This window comes from Sceloporus occidentalis, unplaced genomic scaffold, assembly GCF_023333645.1.
Source record: "Sceloporus occidentalis isolate IW3139 unplaced genomic scaffold, rSceOcc1.0.p SCAF_2, whole genome shotgun sequence".
Classification (NCBI taxonomy): domain Eukaryota; kingdom Metazoa; phylum Chordata; class Lepidosauria; order Squamata; family Phrynosomatidae; genus Sceloporus; species Sceloporus occidentalis.
In genome coordinates, this window is record NW_028316982.1 from 199631365 (window position 1) to 199651525 (window position 20161).

Genomic DNA, 20161 nt, shown 5'->3' on the forward strand with positions numbered 1-20161 from the left:
ATAAGGAAACCCTATTCTTTTATAATGAAGAATTTATGTGTGTATAGGATTACCCAACTAGTCCACATCTCTACTTCTTCCTTATCATTTGGTTTTAAAGGGCAATTTGGAATTCTCCTTATTATTTAAGTGCCAGGACAAAGATATTTGATGTAGGTTCATTTTGAAGCCATTCCCCTGGATGAAATGGTCATGCGTTTTCTCTGATCTCAAAAAGGGAAGCACAAGAACTTGCTTTTCTTATCAGTATTACTGGCTTTTTCTGACACGAATCATTCTTTTAAACAACTATTTAATGGGGAAAATTACAGCAGGGGGAATGTTCTTCCTCTCTGTCTTTCATATGCTTGCATTTGCATTTGTGAGCCAGTATAGGTTTGCCTTAGAATCTCCATAAATTGGAAGCTACTTGAAGGCACACAGCAACAACAAATGGTACAGTGAACTCCGGGAAACCAGGGTTCGAATCCCAGCTCAACCATGTAAACCCATTGGGTGATGTCGAGTATGTCATACCCGTTCAGCTTCAGAGGATGGCAATGGTAAAACTCCTCTGAATTAATCTTGCCAAGAAAACTTGCAGTTGACCTCCCGTAGTGCAGTAGGCCAAGAAACTGTTCCTGTGTTAGGAAATTGCTAGTTGAAACCTTATCTTTAAGGACAAATGTACTTAGTGGCCTTATTCCAGCTATGGATTCTCTCTGTTTTGGCTCTTCATCCCGACTTACCTTATAAGGTTGTTATGTCATACGATTAGTGGCATAAGTTATGTGAAATGCTTTGAGCATGAGCTGTATAAATGCTGTAAAATGAAAGAAGCACTGCAAACAAGTGGAAAAAGTTCAAACTGAGATACTTTTCTTCATTGCTGTTCCCTCCAGCTATACTGATTACAGAACCCCATCCAGAAATATTTCTACAGAGATCCAATTCTATATCTTGAGACCTGTGGGACAAAAGCTATATATATCCTAATCAGTTTGTCTGTGGCAAGGTGTCTGCTGGTTCTCAGTTATCACTGTTAATAATTAGTGTTCATACTTCCTCATATTTCTGTTTCCTCTCAGCACACAGAATACATTCCCTAACTAATCCATCTAGGGATATGTGTGTTAATCTACCAATGGGGGGAAAAATCCATGCATCAGTTAAAGTGAGCTGCTGTCCACACAATATGTGATGCTATTGTAATCTTGTCCATACAGTCTGTATACCACACAATGCTATATAAAACTGCATCTGATTAAGTGAACTAGAGTCTGGAAGCTTATGCTAGAAATTTCTTTTTCTTGGTGTCAGAGGTGCTACAGGGTTCCTTTTTATTTATTTATGTGCTATAAAACTTGTTTCTCTTTTATGGCAAGATGTTTGTGGTACCGCTGTTGGTTCTCAGTTATCACTGTTAACTATTAGTCTTTGTGTTTTGCTTCAACAGCTACATAGATCTTTAGTGCTAGGCAACAACTAGGTGTTAAATGTGAAATCTTTGGTTGCAAATGCATAAATACATCACAGTGTATTCTGAAGATGATTACTGTGCTGCTGATATCAGGTTGGAACCAGAATATATATTCAATATTCTATATTCTGTTCTATAGAAGGTCTGAGGAATTCCATGGGCAAAATGGAGAAGCAGGGAATTTTTGACAAATTCATCTCATCAGATCCTTATGCCTGCCCCCAAAATGTTTCTGAACTATTGCCTTATGCTGAGGGAAGTGGCACTGGGGCTTTGGAGAGAGAGCCAGCATGGCATATTGGTTTGAATGTTAGACTACAACTCTAGGGACCAGAGTTTGATTCCCAGCTTGGCCATGAAACCCACTTGGTGACCTTGGGCAAGTTGCGTGCCCTTAGCCTCAGGCAAACCTCTACTGAACAAATGTTGCCAAGAAAACCCCATGATAGGTTCTGCTTAGTGTTGCCATAAGTTGGAAATGGTTTGCATACAATATGCACACACACACACACACACACTCTTCCAGAAAGCCAGCAAGGTGTAGTGGTTTAAGCATTAGACTATGACTGTGGATAACAGGATTTGAATTCCCACTGAGCCATGGAAACTGACCATGGGTGACTTTGGGCGTCATACTCTCTCATTCTCTGAGGAAAGCAAAGGTAAACCTCTTCTGAAAAAATCTGGCCAAGAAAGCCCTGTGATAGGTTTGCTTTAGGGTTGCCATAAGCTGGAAACAACTTGACGGCACACAACTACAAATATACTTCCCCTCCTACATCACCTAGTTAGTGGTAATACCCTGAGGAGAATTTTGATTTCTGTTGCTGGTGGCAGGAAACAGTAAATTCAAACAGCTAGAGAACATGTTTGAGGGATCATGACTGCATAGTTGAGTCAAAATAACACAATTAGTTTTCAAAAACCATTTTCTGGGTATATTTATGTCCTGTTTCTATGCATAATAGTTATGAGGGTAGAAAAATGCTTTAAAATGAGCAGTTATATGTCTTCATATAAGCTTACATTTGGATCTGGTTGACACGGACTTAAATGAGGATTATTATGATGCTGTCAGTAATTGATATTATGAGCATGCTTTTTTGTGTGCAGTGTTCATCCTGTAGTGATGTGACATGTGTGGTGTACAATTAAAACCTAATTGTGGTATTCTGCACTGCTCAGAAACAACACCTGGAGAGTATAAAGCAGGCATTATGAAAACCAATCGGGCTGGCTGCACATGTAACAAAATATTTCATTTGAGGAAGAGCTTCTTAATTTCCTTCGCTAGGTGTATGACATCTGGTGCTTCATAAATGAATCATACCAGTGTAAACAGGTGTCCCAAAGATTAGTAATTAAGGTGGAAAATACCAAGACCAAGTGTAAAGCTCCTGCCCTTATCTGGAAGTAAGTCTCATTGATGAGGTTGGGGCTTTACTGCTGAGTAAACATGGTTAGATTGCACAGTTTATTTGGATTTGCAAAGGGTGAAACATCTCTCTGTAGCATGGAAGATCTTGAGGGAAAGAGAATAGTTGAGTGACTACTTCATTCCCTGTTTTCAGGTTTCCCATTTTTTGACTGAAATTAATTCGATATTGGTACAAATAGGAGAAGCATAAGGTGCTTTCAAGGAAACTTCTTATGAGGGTGGGTGGTTTCTCTAGTTTTATCTTTTGCATGTTTTTAAATTGCTTTGTTTAGTTTAATGTATGATTTTTTTAAAATTGTGATATTTTAATTGTTTTTTAATTTTATTACTTTGTTTTTTGCTAATTTTGTTTTGTTTCTGAGCCAATTTGAATCTCATACTGGGAGAAAAGTGGCATATAAATGCAATAAAATAAATAAGTAACAAACATGTTATTGAGTTTATCGTGTTCAGATCCAAAATATTATAACCTTGAGTTCTAAAAACTATAGACACATCCCTTGATATTTGAATCAAAAGTGTCAGTAAGCCAAACTCTGTTCCTGTGAAATATAAAGAAACAAAGAACATCTTTTGTTTAGTGCAAGTGGTAATGAGAGTATTAACACATATTCCCTCTAAACATTGAATATTATGTTAGTAATATAATAAGGTAATATAGGCCTTTTCTTCAGCATTACAGCATAGCTTGTGCCACACTATTGGGAAATAAACTTTTTGTATGATATTGTACTGAACTTTGCCTATAATAATTTTATCTTGCATGTCTAATTCAGTAGCTGCCACTGACTCTGTCCTGCTTTTTTGAGGTTCTGTTTGGATTTCCCCCTAAACTTTAAGGAGCAATGCAGGCTGCTGAAGTCTAATCGCATAAATAATTTCAGCACCTTGGATAGCTCCTGTAAAATTCAGATTAAAATCCAGGATTGATTGTCTTTAATTGACATGGGAATCACCTGCAACTAGTGGGAATAAGAACTGGAAACACGGTATAGTGCTAAGGGTGCTTGTTCTTTTCCCATATCCTTCTGTGCTTTGTTCTTTTCCTATATCCTTCTATGCTTTCCGCCCTATAGAAGACAATAAAAGAGCTGGAGTTGAGCTATACTTAGTCTGAATGTTTTTTCTTTGCTACTAGTAAAGGGAAGTGAGAGTAACTATAGATGTACTCTGTTCCCAGTCTGAACACAAGAATACAGAGGGATATTAAGATGAATTAGTGATGTGGCTGTGACACAATGTTGTATTTTCCTGGTTGATGGGATGGGTGACTGCAAACAACCAAGTCAGTCTGCAGGTTACTGCACCAATGTGCAATTTATTTTTGTACAGTGCAATTGGATATAATTGATTTTCATGTAATCTTGTAAATGTACTTACATGAGTAGCACATCTCAGATCCACTGAGCTTCCCCTAGAGCAAGAATCTGTGGTTCATGGGCACAATTTAGCCTACCATCCCAGCCCATCTGTCCCACAGGGTGTTGGGATAAACCCATGAGAGGGCAGGAAAGAGCTTAATCTGTGAAATCCAGACTGTTGCTCAGTGGCTATTCTATTCCCTCCCCTTCCTTGCCTAGGGAAGTTGAAGGCAGAGCACAGTTAGCTGGGCACACAGTTGGAACTTTGAAGCTATATCAGGATGCAGTTGGCTCCTTGTAGGGCCAATGTAATCAGCATTACTCCACCTTCACTTTCCTCCTACATGGGGGAGTGGGAAGGAGTAAAGCTTATGATTTACAAGGAAGAGCCACCCTGATCAAGACATCTGTTCATAGATGTAAGGTACACAGGGATGATATCTTTATGTATGTAATTATTCATAAAAACAGTATTAATTCCAAAACAAATAAGCTTTTGCGTGTTCTGTCTGTCATGATTAGTTCAGCGAAGCAAGGATAATGCAGAATAGAACAGCAATTCCACACATCCAATAACAATCAAATGACATAGGAAAGAACATAGGAAATTCCCTTGTGTAGAATCCATCTAGATCAATATTGTCTGTACTGACTGGCAGTCACTTGACAGCATTTCATAGAGGACTCTTTCTGAAGTATATCTGAAGATGCAGGGGACTAAACCTTAAACCTTTTTCATGCAAAGTATGTGCTCTATCCACTGAGCTAAGAACACCCCTAATAAAGTAGCTTAAAAAACAACATTCTAGAAACTTGACTGACTACCATTGTTAATGTTAAAGGGCATTGCATTATCCAAAGTGTGGTGTTTTACCCTTAAGTAAAATGACTTACTTAATTTGCTGCCTTAAATCAGCCTTGTTGATTTAGATTGCTCCTGCTAATACTCTATGACAACTTTGAGAGTTGTAGCCTGAGGCTTATGTGAGAAAGTAGTGCTGCTGGAATTACTCAGGCATGTTGTTAATATGACCCCCCCCCCAAAAAAAAACTGCCCCATGCATGAATTTAATATTCACATGATCTGAAAAAGATTGCCTGACATGACTAAATGCTGGTAATAGAAGAGTTGAATTAGTGCCACTTCAGGCATGCTCTTGTACTACTTAATCATTTTCACTGTTTTTAAAAATTATACTTCTTTGAATGTTCTACCATAAATTCAAAGTTATATAGTTAAAACTATGAGTCAGTGACCTGAGTAACTATTGCTTAGTAAAAAGGAAAGCAAAGCACCTGGAAGGAAATTATACTTGCTTGAATGTTCTACCATAAATTCTAATTTATATAGTTAAAACTATGAGTCAGTGACCTGAGTAACTATTGCTTAGTAAAAAGGAAAGCATCTGGAAAGATCTGGATTTCAGGAAACTCTGTGAAAAATATATTCACTTCAAAGAAAATAAACAGCATACATTGTAAGAAGACAGGTTTACAACTCACCATTGATTTTATACACAGAAAACAAAATTTGTGTTTAGTATTGCTTTTTTTGAGCCAGCATGGTGTAGTGCTTTGAGCATTGGACTAAGAAACTGAGAGACCAGATTCAAATCATGGAAACCCACTAAATGACCTTGAACAAGTCACATTCCCTCAGTCTTTGAAGAAGGCAAAGACAAACCCCCTCTGAACAAATCTTGCCAGGAAAACCTTGTGATAGTTTCACCTTAGGGTCTCTATAAGTCAGAAATGACTTGAAGCCATACAGCAACAACAATGGGTTTTTCTCCTGTAATGTGACTAATGGGGGAATTCTGTACCTTGTTAAACAGAAGACTGTCTTACTAAATTCACTGACACAAAATCTTGGATAACTGCAATTTATAATAAGAAAACAACAGAACTCCAATCCAATCAGTATAATATTTGTATATAATAAATTAATATGCACATAGCATATGCAAACTATACTTACCATATCAGAACTAGGGATTATGAAGAGGACTATTGTAAGCCGCTCTGATAGCCTTTAGGGCTGAAGGGCGGGGTATAAATACCATAATAAATAAATAAATAAATAAATCTCCTGCTGTAAACTTGGAAGTTATGTCTGGACATTTAAAAAAATATATGGTGTAATGCATGTTTTCATTACAAGTACAGGAATGGGCAAAGAGAACTCTCCAGATGTTGTTGGACTTCAGCTGCCAAATGTGCTAGGTAGGACTTCTGAGAACTGTAGTTCAACAACATGTATAAAGCTGTATAGTTCCTAGAAGCATTGGTGTTTGTTGTTGTGTGTTTTCAAATCATTTCTTTTTTTTATGGCAACTGTAAGGCAACCCTATCACAGGGTTTTATTGGCAGAATTTATTCAGAGGGGGTTTGCCTTTGCCTTAGGCAGAGACAGTGTGACCTGCTCAAAATCATCCAATGGGTTTTCATAGCTGAGTGGGGGTTTGGACCCTGGTCTCCTGATCTGTAGTCCAACTCTCAAACCACTACACCACTAAGTTCTGAACTTTAAACCCAAGTTCCAATTCCATGGGTTGTTTTTTTCTGTATCTTGAGTAGGTTGTTGAGGGATCAGTCAGTGTGCTATGAGGCTAAAGTAGCTTCTGTTGCTTCTGAATCATTATCTGATTCAGCTGCAAATCTCCCACAGGTTTTACATGGTTAATGTATATCCACCTGGACTTAATACTGGCTATGAACAATTACTATGTTGACAACAATTCTTGTCCATTGTGAAGTCGAAGGCTTTCATGGCTGGCATCCATAGTTTTTTGTGGGTTTTTCAGGCTATGAGGCCATGTTCTAGAAGAATTTCTTCCGGACGTTTCACCAGCCACAGATGCTGACGAAATGTCAGGAAGAAATTCTTCTAGAACATGGCCTCATAGCCCGAAAAACCCACAAAAACTAATTCTTGTCCATTTGCTTAATATAAAGAAAAATGCAAGAGCACAAATTCAAAAAAAGAAGGATGATTAGTAATTTTGGAAACTTTTATTCCAGTGTTAAATGCATTATCAAGATGTTTCAAGGCATTTGTGCCTTTATATTATGCTTGTGTGGCTACTATGGTGACAAAAAGTTTTCCAATAGTTTCAAGATTATATATGAGATGAAAATTTTTATATTTGTTGAAGAGTGAAAACCATACTTACAAACATGACTAAGCATCTGGTATTTAGGGCAAACAAAGTGTGACTACATCCTTAAATCAAGTTTCAAAACAGAAAAAACAAGTTTTGTGAGCTGTTACCAGCCCAGGTGTTGGTATTTTACCCAGCTGGAAAAATTATAGAATCACACCAGTGAGTAAAAAGTCACCTGGCTGAAAATAGAGGTTTATTCAGTTGCATATCCCGTGACAGGAAAATAAGTGTTCATCTTCCACTGTCATGATATACTTTGGTTCCAATAGACAAATTCATGCCTGTAATAGTCCTGATGAGGAATCTGTACTTAGGACAAGAGGCTATGGTTAGAACAGAATACAGAGAAACAGAATGGTTCCAAATTGGTCAAGGGGTAAAGCAAGGCTGCATTCTATCACCCTATTTGTTAAAATAGTATGCAGAAAATATTATAAGAACAGCAGGTTTTGACTCAGAAGGAGGAGTGAAGGTAGGCAGAAGGAATATCAACAATCTAAGATATGTGGATGATACCATACTACAAGCAGAAAACCTTGCAGACTTGGAAAAATTATTATGGAAGGTCAAAGATGAAAGTGCAAAGGCAAGCTTAATGTTGAACATAAAAAAAAGAAAATAATGACCATGGAAGAAATACATACCGTATATACTTGACTATAAATTGACCTCATGTATAAGTTTAGGGAAGATTTGGGGGCCAAAATTATGGATTATGCCATGACCCATGGAGAAGTTGAGGGCAAAACTCCTTCAGTGTATGTATGTGCGTATACAGCAAGAGGGACTCTGAGGATTTTTGCTTCAGCGTTTCAACTGTGGTTTCAGCCTACACCCTCTAGACAGTGATGGATGGTGGGCAGAAGAGGGACTCGGTTTTTTTAACAGCAGTTAATCACCCAGGACCTCTTCTGCATGGCTCAAGAGAAAAAGAAACTCTCCCCACGGCATGGGAAAATCTGAAAAAGCTGCTATTACATTACATACTGACCTGTAAATACGTCATCTGAGATTTTGGGGTCAATGCTTGGGCATAATTTTTTAGACAAGTATATACAGTACATTCAACCTAGATAATGAGGAAATCGAAATAGTAAAAGAGTTCCTGTACCTTGGATCAAACATTGGTGTGTTCCACATGTGCCAATAGTAGGTGCTTGGCACGTACTAGGGTTAGAAAAGGGTGTCCTTTCCGGACGCCCTAACCCTAGTACGTGCCGAGCATGTACAAAATGGCAGCACTCTTTCTACATGGGCGCTGCCATTTTGACGTAGTGGACGCTTAGCATCTGCACGTTGCGGCATGAAAATGACGCCGCTTGCGGCGTCATTACCGCACTGCAAAAAGAAGCCCCTTTTTGCGGCTTCTTTTTCTGCCGCCAGGAGCCCTCCCCATTTGGAGGCTGAGGCTTCCTGGCAGCGGAAACGGAGGCGGCATTAGACCGCCCTTTTTGGGCGGTCTGTAAACCGCCATAGTTTAGAATGGAGATTGCAGTCAAGAAATCAGAAGAAGACTTGGAATGGGAAGGGCAACTATGAAGGAACTATACAGGATATTCAACCATAAAGATATATAACTGAGCACTAAAGTTAGAATCGTCAAAGCCATTGTATTCCCCATCACCATGTACAGTGGACAGTGAAGAAAGCAGATAGCAAGAAAATCAATTCATTTGAGATGGGCTGCTGGAGAAGAGTGCTGAGGGTACAGTGGATGGCCAAGAAGACGAATGGATCCTTGAACTCTCCCGGGAAGCCAAGATGGTCAAATTGAGGCTGTCATACTTTGGCCACAACGTGAGAAAGCATGATTCATTTCAAAAGACAGAGATGCCAGGAAAGGCAGAAGGTAGTAGAAAGAGAGAAAGACCACATGCTAGATGCATAGACTCAATCAGGGAGGTCACGAGCCTGTATTTGCAAGACTAGTGAAGCAGATCAGTGGGGCTTTGGAGATGTATCACACACAGGGCTGCCATTAGTCAAGGTCAGTGTGAGAGCAGATAACAGTTGCTGCTGCTGCTATTACTACTAGTACAGACAGCATAAATAAATGGAAATCCCATGTCAGAATATCTTTTGCAGGAGTGAAATGCTACTCACAGTTACTTAGTTTTAAAGAAACCTAGTGTTTATCAATGAAAAAAAGTGTTTTGTACTTTAAGGTGATAAATACTGCTATTGAAATAAGAAACCAAAATTTGCAAATTGTTTTTGTAATTATGTATGTATGTATATAAACACATTTTATATGTTTTCAAAGATGTAGTCATGTTAATCTCTTGCAGCATAAAAAGGAGGAAGGGGGAAAAGAAAAAGAAAATGTGGCAACACCTTTAAGACTGACTGGTTTTTGTTTTGTCATGCTTTTGTGGATATAAGCCCTCTTTTTTGGAAGCAATACCAAGTTGTATTAAGGCCTCATGCATAAAACATATTTATACAGTTGTAGCGGTGGAATATAATGTAATAGATAACAGAAAGATTCAAATAATGAACCTTGACCTAAATTTTCATTTTGTATGTTCATAGGTCTACCACAAACAAGAAAAAGGTGTATTGCTGAAAATCAAGATGGAGTCTGATTCTGTAAGTAAACCTCTTTCAAAGTTTAGTATGCTTGTAAATCTCATTCAAAAAACAATCTTTTAATAAATGTGTTTTAATTTATGTTCATTGAAATGGAAAGTTCTACATAATTATTTGATTATAGAATTAGGATTAAAAGTTCAATCACCATGAAAGGTAAAGAGAAAGCTAAAAAGAAATTCCTCAAGTATTGTATATAGTGGTCCAAAGCTGTGTTGACATTGAGTGGCCTTCTTTTCATTAGAGTGAAGGTTAGAATTAAGAGTACAGTACTTTGTAAAATTTTAGAGCCACATAAACAAAAACTCAAGGAAGAGATTAAAGACCTTGTTCAGTCTTCCCTAAAGTGCTGCTTTTCAGGTGTGCTGGACTAAAAATCACATACAAGTATGTATTTGGACAATCAAACCTCACAAAGTGTGATTTCTGTTCTTTGTGAACTCACATTCATTCTCCTTGGAGACTGGCTCATCTTCTTGGGGAAAGGTCACAGGGTCCTGGACATGGGTTTCTCTGATATATAAACAAGATTCATTCCTTTCCTAGCAAATGATTAGTTACTTTGATACTTTGTTTAATTAATTATATTAATATTTGATCCTTCTCATTAAGCATTGATGTCTTGTTGATATGTTATTTAGCAAATAGTTGCATTTGCTGTACAAAATGTTTGCTCACATGAGTAAAATTTTATCCTACTAGGTCACTAGCTCATTCTTTTCCTGCAATGAATTTTAGCCATGAATTGAATTCAAGAATTTATCTTGCTAACCAGATATTTGTTCAGTGTATTAACATATTCTTATGTTTAATTTCTGGTGTATTAGATAAATCTTTTCTATACTAGACACAATTGTTTAAAAATACGACTGCAGAGTCAAAGACGCTGGGAATGCTGCATTATTGAACTGGTTCCTGTGTTGTTTTCTTGAGATTATTTCACCATTTTGTACTAATGCCTCTTTACATGTTTATCATATTTGTTTGCTTTCAGAGGCCGCCGCCATATTATGAAAACTATGCCTATCAGCCAGAAAATGTGGCTTCTTCAAGGCATGGTGGTGGTTACACATATCCATCTTACATGTCTCCATATTATACTCCATCAGTGCCACATTATATACCAAGAGTTTCCACTTACCACTCAACTCCAGTGCCAACAGTAGTACAGCCAAAGTCTTCATCTACAAAATGCACGCCAAGTAAGCTATGCTTCCAATTTTTTTAAACTGGAAACAAAATTAAAACAATGTAAATATTTTTAAATGTTATGTAATTAATATTTCAGTGGTTCAGATGTTTTAAAAAATCCATTTCAGGGGTGTGATCCTATTGTTTCAACTGCATAGGGAAAAGAATGCATGAAGTAATGCATCTGTATTAATTCTTGATATCTGGCTGCCTGGTGATTTTATTTCTTTCCTTCAAGAAAAAAGAGTGTATGTGGATGGGGTGATTGTGTTAGTGGTGCTTTCTAAGAATACATGTTAGCATTGCATATCATACAACCTTTCACAGATGAAAACCTGGATGCATGTGGACATTTGAGCATAGTCACGGTAGCAAATTTGGTCAATATTTGAGCATGGTCAACATTTGGACATGGTCAACATTTGAACATGGTCAAGGTAGCAGAAGTTATTAATGAAGAAGAATGCACATGCTCGGAGATGCTCCAGCAGTTTGCTTTTGCCTGAGCCTAGTGGGAAGGGCTAGTTTTTTTCTGCTTCCTTTCTTCTTCTCCCAGCTGATTAATTGTGCAAAGTACTTTTGCACTTTGAATTCAGTGTACAGCAATTGAAGCAAGCCAAGGGCATAGGGGGAAAGTGAGAAGAGGAAGGACAAATTGGGACATTTTAAATGCAATTGAAAAAGTGGAAATACATAGGATTACTTATGACTGCCCCTGCCAGTAGGAGGATATGGCATGGGTCCTTCCCTGAAGGCTGTTTTGCATGTGAGATATTTAACCATATGACTGAAGAGTTTTAGAGAACCTAGTAGATTCATCCCAGAGGACCTTAACGTGCGGGACGGACAGGATGGAAGAAGGCGTTCCCTTAAGTGTTCTGTACTCAAGCCATAGTAATCATGCTAAGCACTGTGCTCTCCTCTGGTAAACCTAAGAAGCTCCACCTTTCCCCTCAAGCTATGGAAGTGCTCACTGACTTTGCCAGCAGTTGTGTAAAGATCTCCAAGGATGGGAGAAGTTGTGTGAAGATCACCCAGCTCCAAGGTTGGGAGAAAGATTGTGAGCATTGTTTGCTGACTGTAAAGATATCTAGAAGTAACAGGGGCCAAACTGGCAAGTCCAGGAGTTGAACTGGGAATATTATCAGCAACTTTGTCTGCTATGGAGCAGTGAAGAGTGACAGTAGCTATCTTGGCTGTCTACAGTTTAAAGACCTTGAATGTAAAGATTAAAAAACAAAAAAACAGCTTCATTTATATACCGCTTCATACTGAACGAACAGTGTCTAAGCGGTTTACAACTGTAAGCTAAATTAAAGCAGCAAGGACAGGGTAATGGTTCTGGCAACCATATTTTTTAAGCTTGGTCCTCTGGGATGAATCTACTTCAGCCCAAAAAAATCTAGGCTAACTTCAGTCACCTAGAGGGCTTTCTCCACCACTGTTCCAAAGTTATGGAATGACCTGCCGGAGGAGATCCGCCACATCTCCATTCTTACAGCCTTTAAGAAGGCTCTTAAGATGGATCTCTTCCGGCAGGCTTTCCCAATCTAGTTTCCTCTCCCTGTATATGAATACGATTTTGATTGTAATTTACGTCTCTCTGTCCACCAATTTTTCCCTAATTTTAAGCTATTGTATTTTATTTGTTTTTTAAATTGTGATTATTTAATATTGTAGTTTTGGAATTGGGACGGGGGGTTGGGAAGGTATTAATTTTGAATTTTATTGTATTCCTAATTGTATTTTTTACTGTTGTAACCCACCCATATTCTTTGTGATTGGGCAGGCTATATAAATCAATAATAATAATAATAATGATGATGATGGCATGCAAAAATATGAAATCTTGGCTCAATCACAGGAGATCTCTCAGAACCATACATATGTGAAATATAAGATGTGACTGGTGTTTAAGTTTTATTGACCATGGAGGTTCAGTGAATTGACAATACAGTTAGAACATTTTAGTCTGACAAGTTTATATGTACAATATATACATATATTTTCTCTTTATTATTACAGAAATCAGGAAATGTGTGTGTCTCTGTCTAGCAATTTCAATACTACTAATCGGAGCGGGGATTGGTGCTCTTCTCATTTGGTATTTTGGTAAGGATTCCTCTGTATTATCAAGAAACTCTGGCTAAGGATTATCCCCTTCCCTTTTTTCACCTTCCAAGACCAAATAGCATTTTTTACCTATATAGTTATTGTGGCATTATTAAATTATTCTCTGCTTAAATTACAGTCAAGGCATTTAGTATCTTTGTCCTCCTTCCTTCCCCACCTATCAATATTCGGATAAATTAGGCATTTTCATGTTAGAGCAAGTGTGATTCTAGTGTTAGCACAACAGCAGTTTGGGAGATATATTTTGATATTATTGTATGTCTGTTTGTGGTGTTTTGTTTATGAACAAAATGCAGTTTGGACATCCAAACTATTGGGCATCTAAAATATTCCAAAGACTCTTCCACACTGAACAGTTATAGTATTATGATTCCACTTTAACTGCCATGGTTCCACCCTATATGATCCTGGGATTTTCATTTGTTGTATTGTGTTCTTGTTGTGCCTTCAAGTCATTTTTGACTTATGGCAACCCTAAGGCAGAAATGTATTTGGACTTCTCAGCCAGAGAGCTCTAGTGCCTCACCAGACTATGTAACCCAGGGTCCAAATAAACTTCTGTGCAGTTGGAATGGGCCCCAGATGTTATCTTATACCTTCACATTATCTAGAGAATTCTTACTTGATAACATAATCTTGCTGTAGGTAGGCTGCATAGAAGCTGTGAGATGTTTAAAATGAGTTATTCCTTCTGATGTTATATTTATTTGTATCCAACTTTACCCAAAAAAATTGGACACAAAAGTGGCTTAAAAATACAATTAAAAACATACAATAATGGGCATTAAAATAGAATTGAACTAGTGTAGTATTAAAATTCATTAAAAGAATAAAATGCAATTTAAAAAATAAAAGTGCTTAAACACAGTACATATTAAAACAGTTAGAAAATACTAAAACAGTAAAAAAATAAAAGTAGAATATACACAGACCAGTAAACCTTCACCCCCAGTACCACAGAGCATTAAAAGTCCAACTTCAGCCATCTGTAAAGGCCTGGTGGCACAAAAATGTTTTAACTTCACACAGAACGGATGGGGCCACCCTGGTCTTTCTGGGGAGGGACTTCCAAAGTCTTAGAGGAACCACCAAGAAGGCCCTCTCCTTTGTTCACTGCAAGTGAGCCTGAGAGGGTGGTGGGAAAGAGAGGAGGGCCTCTCTAGAAGATCTTAAACCCTAATGGGCTAATACAGGGAGATAAAGTCCTTCAAATAGCCAAGCCATAAATGAATTTATTTGAGGAAGTTGATATTTACATAACATTAAAGTAATAAAGAGAAGAAAAATCAATACATGCCTTTAAGCAGAAAACATCAGGTTACAGACATTGTTTTTCATAGTCTCTAGAAAAGACATTTGAAGCAGTGTGGTATAGTGGTTTGAGCACTGGACTACAACTCTGGAGACCAGGGCTCGTATCACTGCTCAGCCATGGAAACCCACTGTGTGGCCTTGGATACGTTACACTCACTGAGCCTGAGAGAAAGGCAAAGGCAACCCCCCTCTGAACAAATCTTGCCAAGAAAGCCTGTGATAGGATCACTTTAGGGTTGGCATAACTCATTTTGTAGGGGTTTCTTAGGCAAGGAGAAGTGGTTTTGCCAATTCATTCCTCTGAATTTCAAAGGGTTTTCTGTTCCATTCATGTGTTAAGATGGAGAGGGAAGCACAGCACTCTCAAAACAAAGGTATGAAACAGCAGGAATTAAGCACACAGTGGAATCTCCTATACTTGGGCAATGTTTACCTTAAGAGCAATTTCTTAGGCAAAGAAAAGCTCCCTTTGAATTTCTTAGGTCTACCTTTCAACAGAGTGAATCTAATTACACGTGCAAATGGGGTGATATTTTAGAGCTAAGCACTGTTTTCCCACTGGCCAGCTATATACCCATGTATGTAAGTCAAACAAGAAATTGACTTACTATCTGGACTACTAAACTGCATCACATATTTCCACCTTGCAGTCTGTTCAGATGTCAGAAATAAAACAAATACATTTTAGTTTAGTCAGAGTTGATGACCGTGAGCACCTATTACTTTGTGATAGTAAATGATACAGGGACAGCTATCTAAGCAAAGGTGATTTCCACAAGCTTGGCATGCCCTCTTCCAGGATACTCCTTATCTGCCCTTGTTGTTTTCCCTTCAAGTCATTCCTGACTTATGGTGACACTAAGGTGATCCTATCATGGGGTTTTCTTCACATGTTTCTTCAGAGGGGCATTGCCATTACTGCCCCCCCCCCCCAAATCACCCCATCGCTCCACATCCTCAGCTTTTCTCTGTTACCATTCAGCCAGCATTCTATATCCATTAAACATGCTAAGTCTTCGATGGTGTTTTTGGGGGTGGGGAAGGTCCTAGGATTTTTCTTAAAGTTTTGTTTTGTTTTGTTTTCTACTTTTGTATTCCATGTTCCCTAGCATTCACACTTGGGGACTTGAATTTTCCATAAGTATAGAGGAGGATAAAGTTTGAAGCCTATTTTTCATAAATTGTGCTATATTGTACAAGGTATTAAGCCTAAAAAGATATTATGTCTTTTCTAATTATAAATGTCACTGATTATTATACCTGTTAAATTAAATTGAATTGAATTCATTGTTTTGTTGTATTGTGCATTCTTATACAAAGCGTAAGATGCATATTTTGCTTTAGAAACGGACCTAAAGTACTGGAATGCTTAGTACTGGAAAGCTTAGTGAGTCTGAGTCAATGTATGATGCTACTGAAAATGAAATAGTGAAATATGGTTTTGTTGTGAACATGTGTCTTCCCTTTCTGCTAGATTTGTAGCTTACTTTGGAAAATCTATTTGGTTTTCTAAATGTGTGTATCTATTTGCAGTAACGGACAGTTGTTCTGGCTCCAAGATAAGGTGTGGTACAACAGGAATATGCGTGACGCCATCTGAGTGGTGTGATGGAATACGAAACTGCCCTAATGGTGAAGATGAAAATCGTTGTGGTAAATATGCACAATCAGTTTTTGTCTGTATCTAAAATGAGTTCTATACATGGTGTCAAGAAAAACTGTGGTACTTACTATTATAAGAAGTAGTGAAGGCCACCAACCTGGATAGCATTTAAAAACAAAGGCTTGGTTGATCATGACAGATGTATACAAGAAGCCCCCACCTTTTGATGCCCCATTATTTGATGACTTACTTTCAATTCTTGCAAATTAAAGATGAGGAGCCTGCTCTTTTGTCAGTTCTTCTTGCCTATGGATGCTTGCTTGGGTTCAGCTATGCACACTACTTCCAAAGTGAGCTGTGATTGGCGAAGCACCAAGCCAACTGAGATACTTTACAAGCAGCAGATGCACTGGCTGTCTGAGGGAATCCACCATAATTTCCTCATGTTCACGACAACTTCCTTGTTCTTTTGTCCCACCAGAGTGACAGGTAAATTGCTGTACTGCTAGGACAATAGGCTTTGTTGATATTTTAGAAGAGCAGTGGTTGAAATAGGTGGCTTTTTACAGATGCATACACAGATTTTTTGGCATGTGAAACCTGTTGGTAAACTGTTTTGTATATCAGCCCTGAACAACAGATATCAATGGTGTTCATACATTTCTTTTATCAAAGTTAGGCTTTTTGGACCTGAATTTCTCCTGGAAGTCTATTCATCTGAAAGCAAAGACTGGTACCCTGTATGCTATGATGACTGGAATGATCAACATGGGAAGACAGCCTGTGAAGATATGGGATATAACTCGTAAGCATGATAATACATTCATTATAGTAACGTGAGTCTATGTTTCTGCTGCAATAATTTGCTATGAATAAAATACTAATAGTTACTTCACAACTTCTTAAAAAGTTAGGTAAAGCTTGTATAAAAAATGGCTACGTTTATCAGAAATAAAATATCACAACAAATCTTGTATGCTCCCTTTTAACTGAAAGCATTTCATTAGGTTAGAATAAATTAACTGGTTTAGTGCTTTATCTCCAGAAAATTGGGAGTTCTCTTCTTCTGTGATAATTTTCAAGGAGATTATATTTAACTAAATTTTCTAGACTACACGGTTTTTTATTCTGAATTCTTTTGTGAATAAAAAAATCAAAGTGAACTATATTTGGTTTATGTTAATATCATGTTTAACTTGCATTTAATGGTATATGCCAGCTTAGTGGTTTGAGTATTGTACTAGGACTCTGGAGACCAGTGGTCGAATCCTCGCTTGACCATGAAACCCAACTGGGTGGCCTTGGACAAGCTACACTCTCTTAGCCTCAGGGGAAAGCAATATTAAAATCTCTTCAGAATAAATCTTGCCAAGAAAACCCCATTATAGGTTTGCCTTAGGGTCACCATGAGTCAGAAATGATTTTAAGGTACACAACAACAACAATGGTATCACAGTCTATCATCTAGAATCTAGATGATGATGTTTAAGGAGAAGTAAAAAAAAATATTACTCTTGCCAGCAAGAGGAAAGGCTCATTATAGTTCCTTGCAATTGTAGCCTAAAAGCAATGTTTATTAGAATGCTAATTCTAATAATTCTCTCTTTCAGAATTTTTTTCTATAAATCATGAGTGAGAGCACACATGCACTGTCATACTTCTTGATGTTGCATGTGAAAATCTGTATATCAGGATATTAAAAATGGTCTTAGAAAACTTGCTACTCCTGGAGGATCTTAGTGCACAATTGAGGGTGGAGGCTTTAAAAAGAACTGTAACAATAAATTCAAAAATATAGCCATGTTAGTCTGTAGAATCAATATGTATATTGTACAGAGATCTTGTAGCACCTTTGAGACTAACTGAAATTGTAAAAATAAAGGATTTAAATAGTGATGTGCAATATTCAACTTTTACGTCACTCTGCTAATAAACAGTGGGCCTGTTCAGTGTTGCAGCATTATTAATGTGTTGTGCTAGCACCAGAGTCTGACTCACAATCGCCTGCTAGTTCGTGACAATTACCAGCTCTTCCATCTAGGTCAAACAATGCTAGCCTATTATTATAATATTATTGATATATTTATTTATATCCCACTTTCCTCCCAAAATTGGGACTAAAAATGGCTAGACTCACAGCCCATGATACCTTACTGCTTAAGTAAGGTATCATGGTAAACAAAAAAAGATGGTATCCATCTCTCATTCTGTGTACAAAAGCCAACTAGACTTATCAACTGTGGCAATGGGAGAACATGTATCATTGCATTTCAAGTCAGCCAACTTCTCCTCAGAGCATAAGGCAACCCTCGTGGCACACAGCTTTCTCCACCAATGCTGGAAGGAACCACTTCACTCTCACAGTTTGAAAAAATAATTTTTCAAGCTGTGCTCTTCCCAATTGCATGTCTAGCCTCAAGTACAAAACTAGCATGGAACAGAACTAAGTGAAGAGAAGAGAGCGGGATGAGGTACCAGCTTTCTACAAAACATTCTAAAGGCATTTCAACTAATGCATAAATAGCTTACTTTAATATAGTCCTGTTTGCCTAACAGATGATACCAAACTGCTGCATGGCCATCAAATAGGTAGAATTGGTTTGTTTGGAGGCTTTAGTAGCACTATCAGAACATGCTTAATGCTCCATCTTATTTTGTCTGCTAGGGATATTTTCCTTTGTGATAACCACTACCTTTTACTTCATTTTGAACACAAGACATTATTAATGGTGGTAAAGGAATGAATCTTTATGTGTGACTCTGTGCAGGATCTTTTAAATATATTTGATGGTATCAAATCCAAGTGCTGGGAATTTCAGTTTCTGTTTCCTCTGTCTATTTTCAAGTAACATGACTCATTATGATACACAAAAGGCACAGGGCCCTCACATGCAGACACTACTGTTATGTGCAGTAACAAATGGTAGCAAACAGAGAAATTAGTAACTAGCTGTATTATTCATCTGTTATCTGGCTAAATTTAATCCTTCCTTTCCTTTCCTTTCCTTCTCTTCCCTCCACCCCTCCCTTCTTTGGAATTTGATTGTATTTACTTTATTGTTGGTTTTTATCTTTTGGCAGGAACACATATGTCAGCAGCCAGGCAGTACCATTCATGGATGCATCTAAAGGCTTTATGAAGCTGAATTTAAGTGCTGGGCATATAGACCTGTATAAGAAACTATATAACAGGTGATTTTTCTGTGCCTTTTGCTTATTTTCAAGGATTTGGCTCCTCAGACCATTATTCATTACTCTAATTCTGTTCAAAGACATAGCCATGTTTGTATGGAATATCAAGTGCATGGAAGTATACCAAGTCTACAAAAGCTTATACTGCAACGTCTTTCACACAGTTAGTCTCAAAGGTGTTGCAAGATGCCTTTGCATACGCTCCAATTCCATGTTGGTCATAGGTTTAAAAGCAAATCCTGGTTTTATGAAAACAAATAAGCTATGGAATAGTTCTGTTTCTGCCTTTAAGAGCCCTCCTCCAATTTCAGCATAGAATGTCACTATTCCTTTTTTCTTGCTCTAGCTTTTGGACATGCATTGCTTTGATTCATCATTGGACAGTACTTCTCCAATGGTTATTCTATTACAAATGGTGGGATAGTAGAAAAGCAGATACACAAGGATTGTTTTGAGGGAAGGATTGCTCTAGAATTCCCAAGGATGGGGATATAACTAATGCCTGCTTTAGAACTGTACCTAGCATATGTAGCAGGGTGGCAGCCACTTCAGCATAATGCAGCCCCAAAAGGTATGGAAGTGTGTTTGAATAATGCAAACCTGTGAGTGAAATAATAGGGAAGGTTTGCAGTGATTAAGAAATCCTGATTAAGGAGCATAGGCACCTGTGGCTTAGAGAAAGCAACTAAAGGTTTCAATATAGGAGCTGCATTCTAA

General features: G+C 37.8%; 1 protein-coding gene across 2 annotated transcripts in view; it reads left to right on the forward strand.

Annotated features, from left to right (window-relative positions):
• Positions 1-20161, forward strand: part of TMPRSS2 (transmembrane serine protease 2) — a 37119-nt gene that overhangs the window by 4549 nt on the left and 12409 nt on the right. The window contains exons 2-7 of one of the 2 annotated variants that reach the window (XM_089511973.1): positions 9955-10011; positions 11006-11213; positions 13228-13314; positions 16183-16302; positions 16928-17057; positions 19334-19444. In XM_089511973.1, the coding sequence (XP_089368099.1) occupies positions 9997-10011; positions 11006-11213; positions 13228-13314; positions 16183-16302; positions 16928-17057; positions 19334-19444 (671 nt within the window). In that variant the 5' untranslated portion in view covers positions 9955-9996. Of the gene's footprint in view, positions 1-9954; positions 10012-11005; positions 11214-13227; positions 13315-16182; positions 16742-16927; positions 17058-19333; positions 19445-20161 lie in introns of those variants that run through there. The other variant, XM_089511974.1, reaches the window with a different exon arrangement.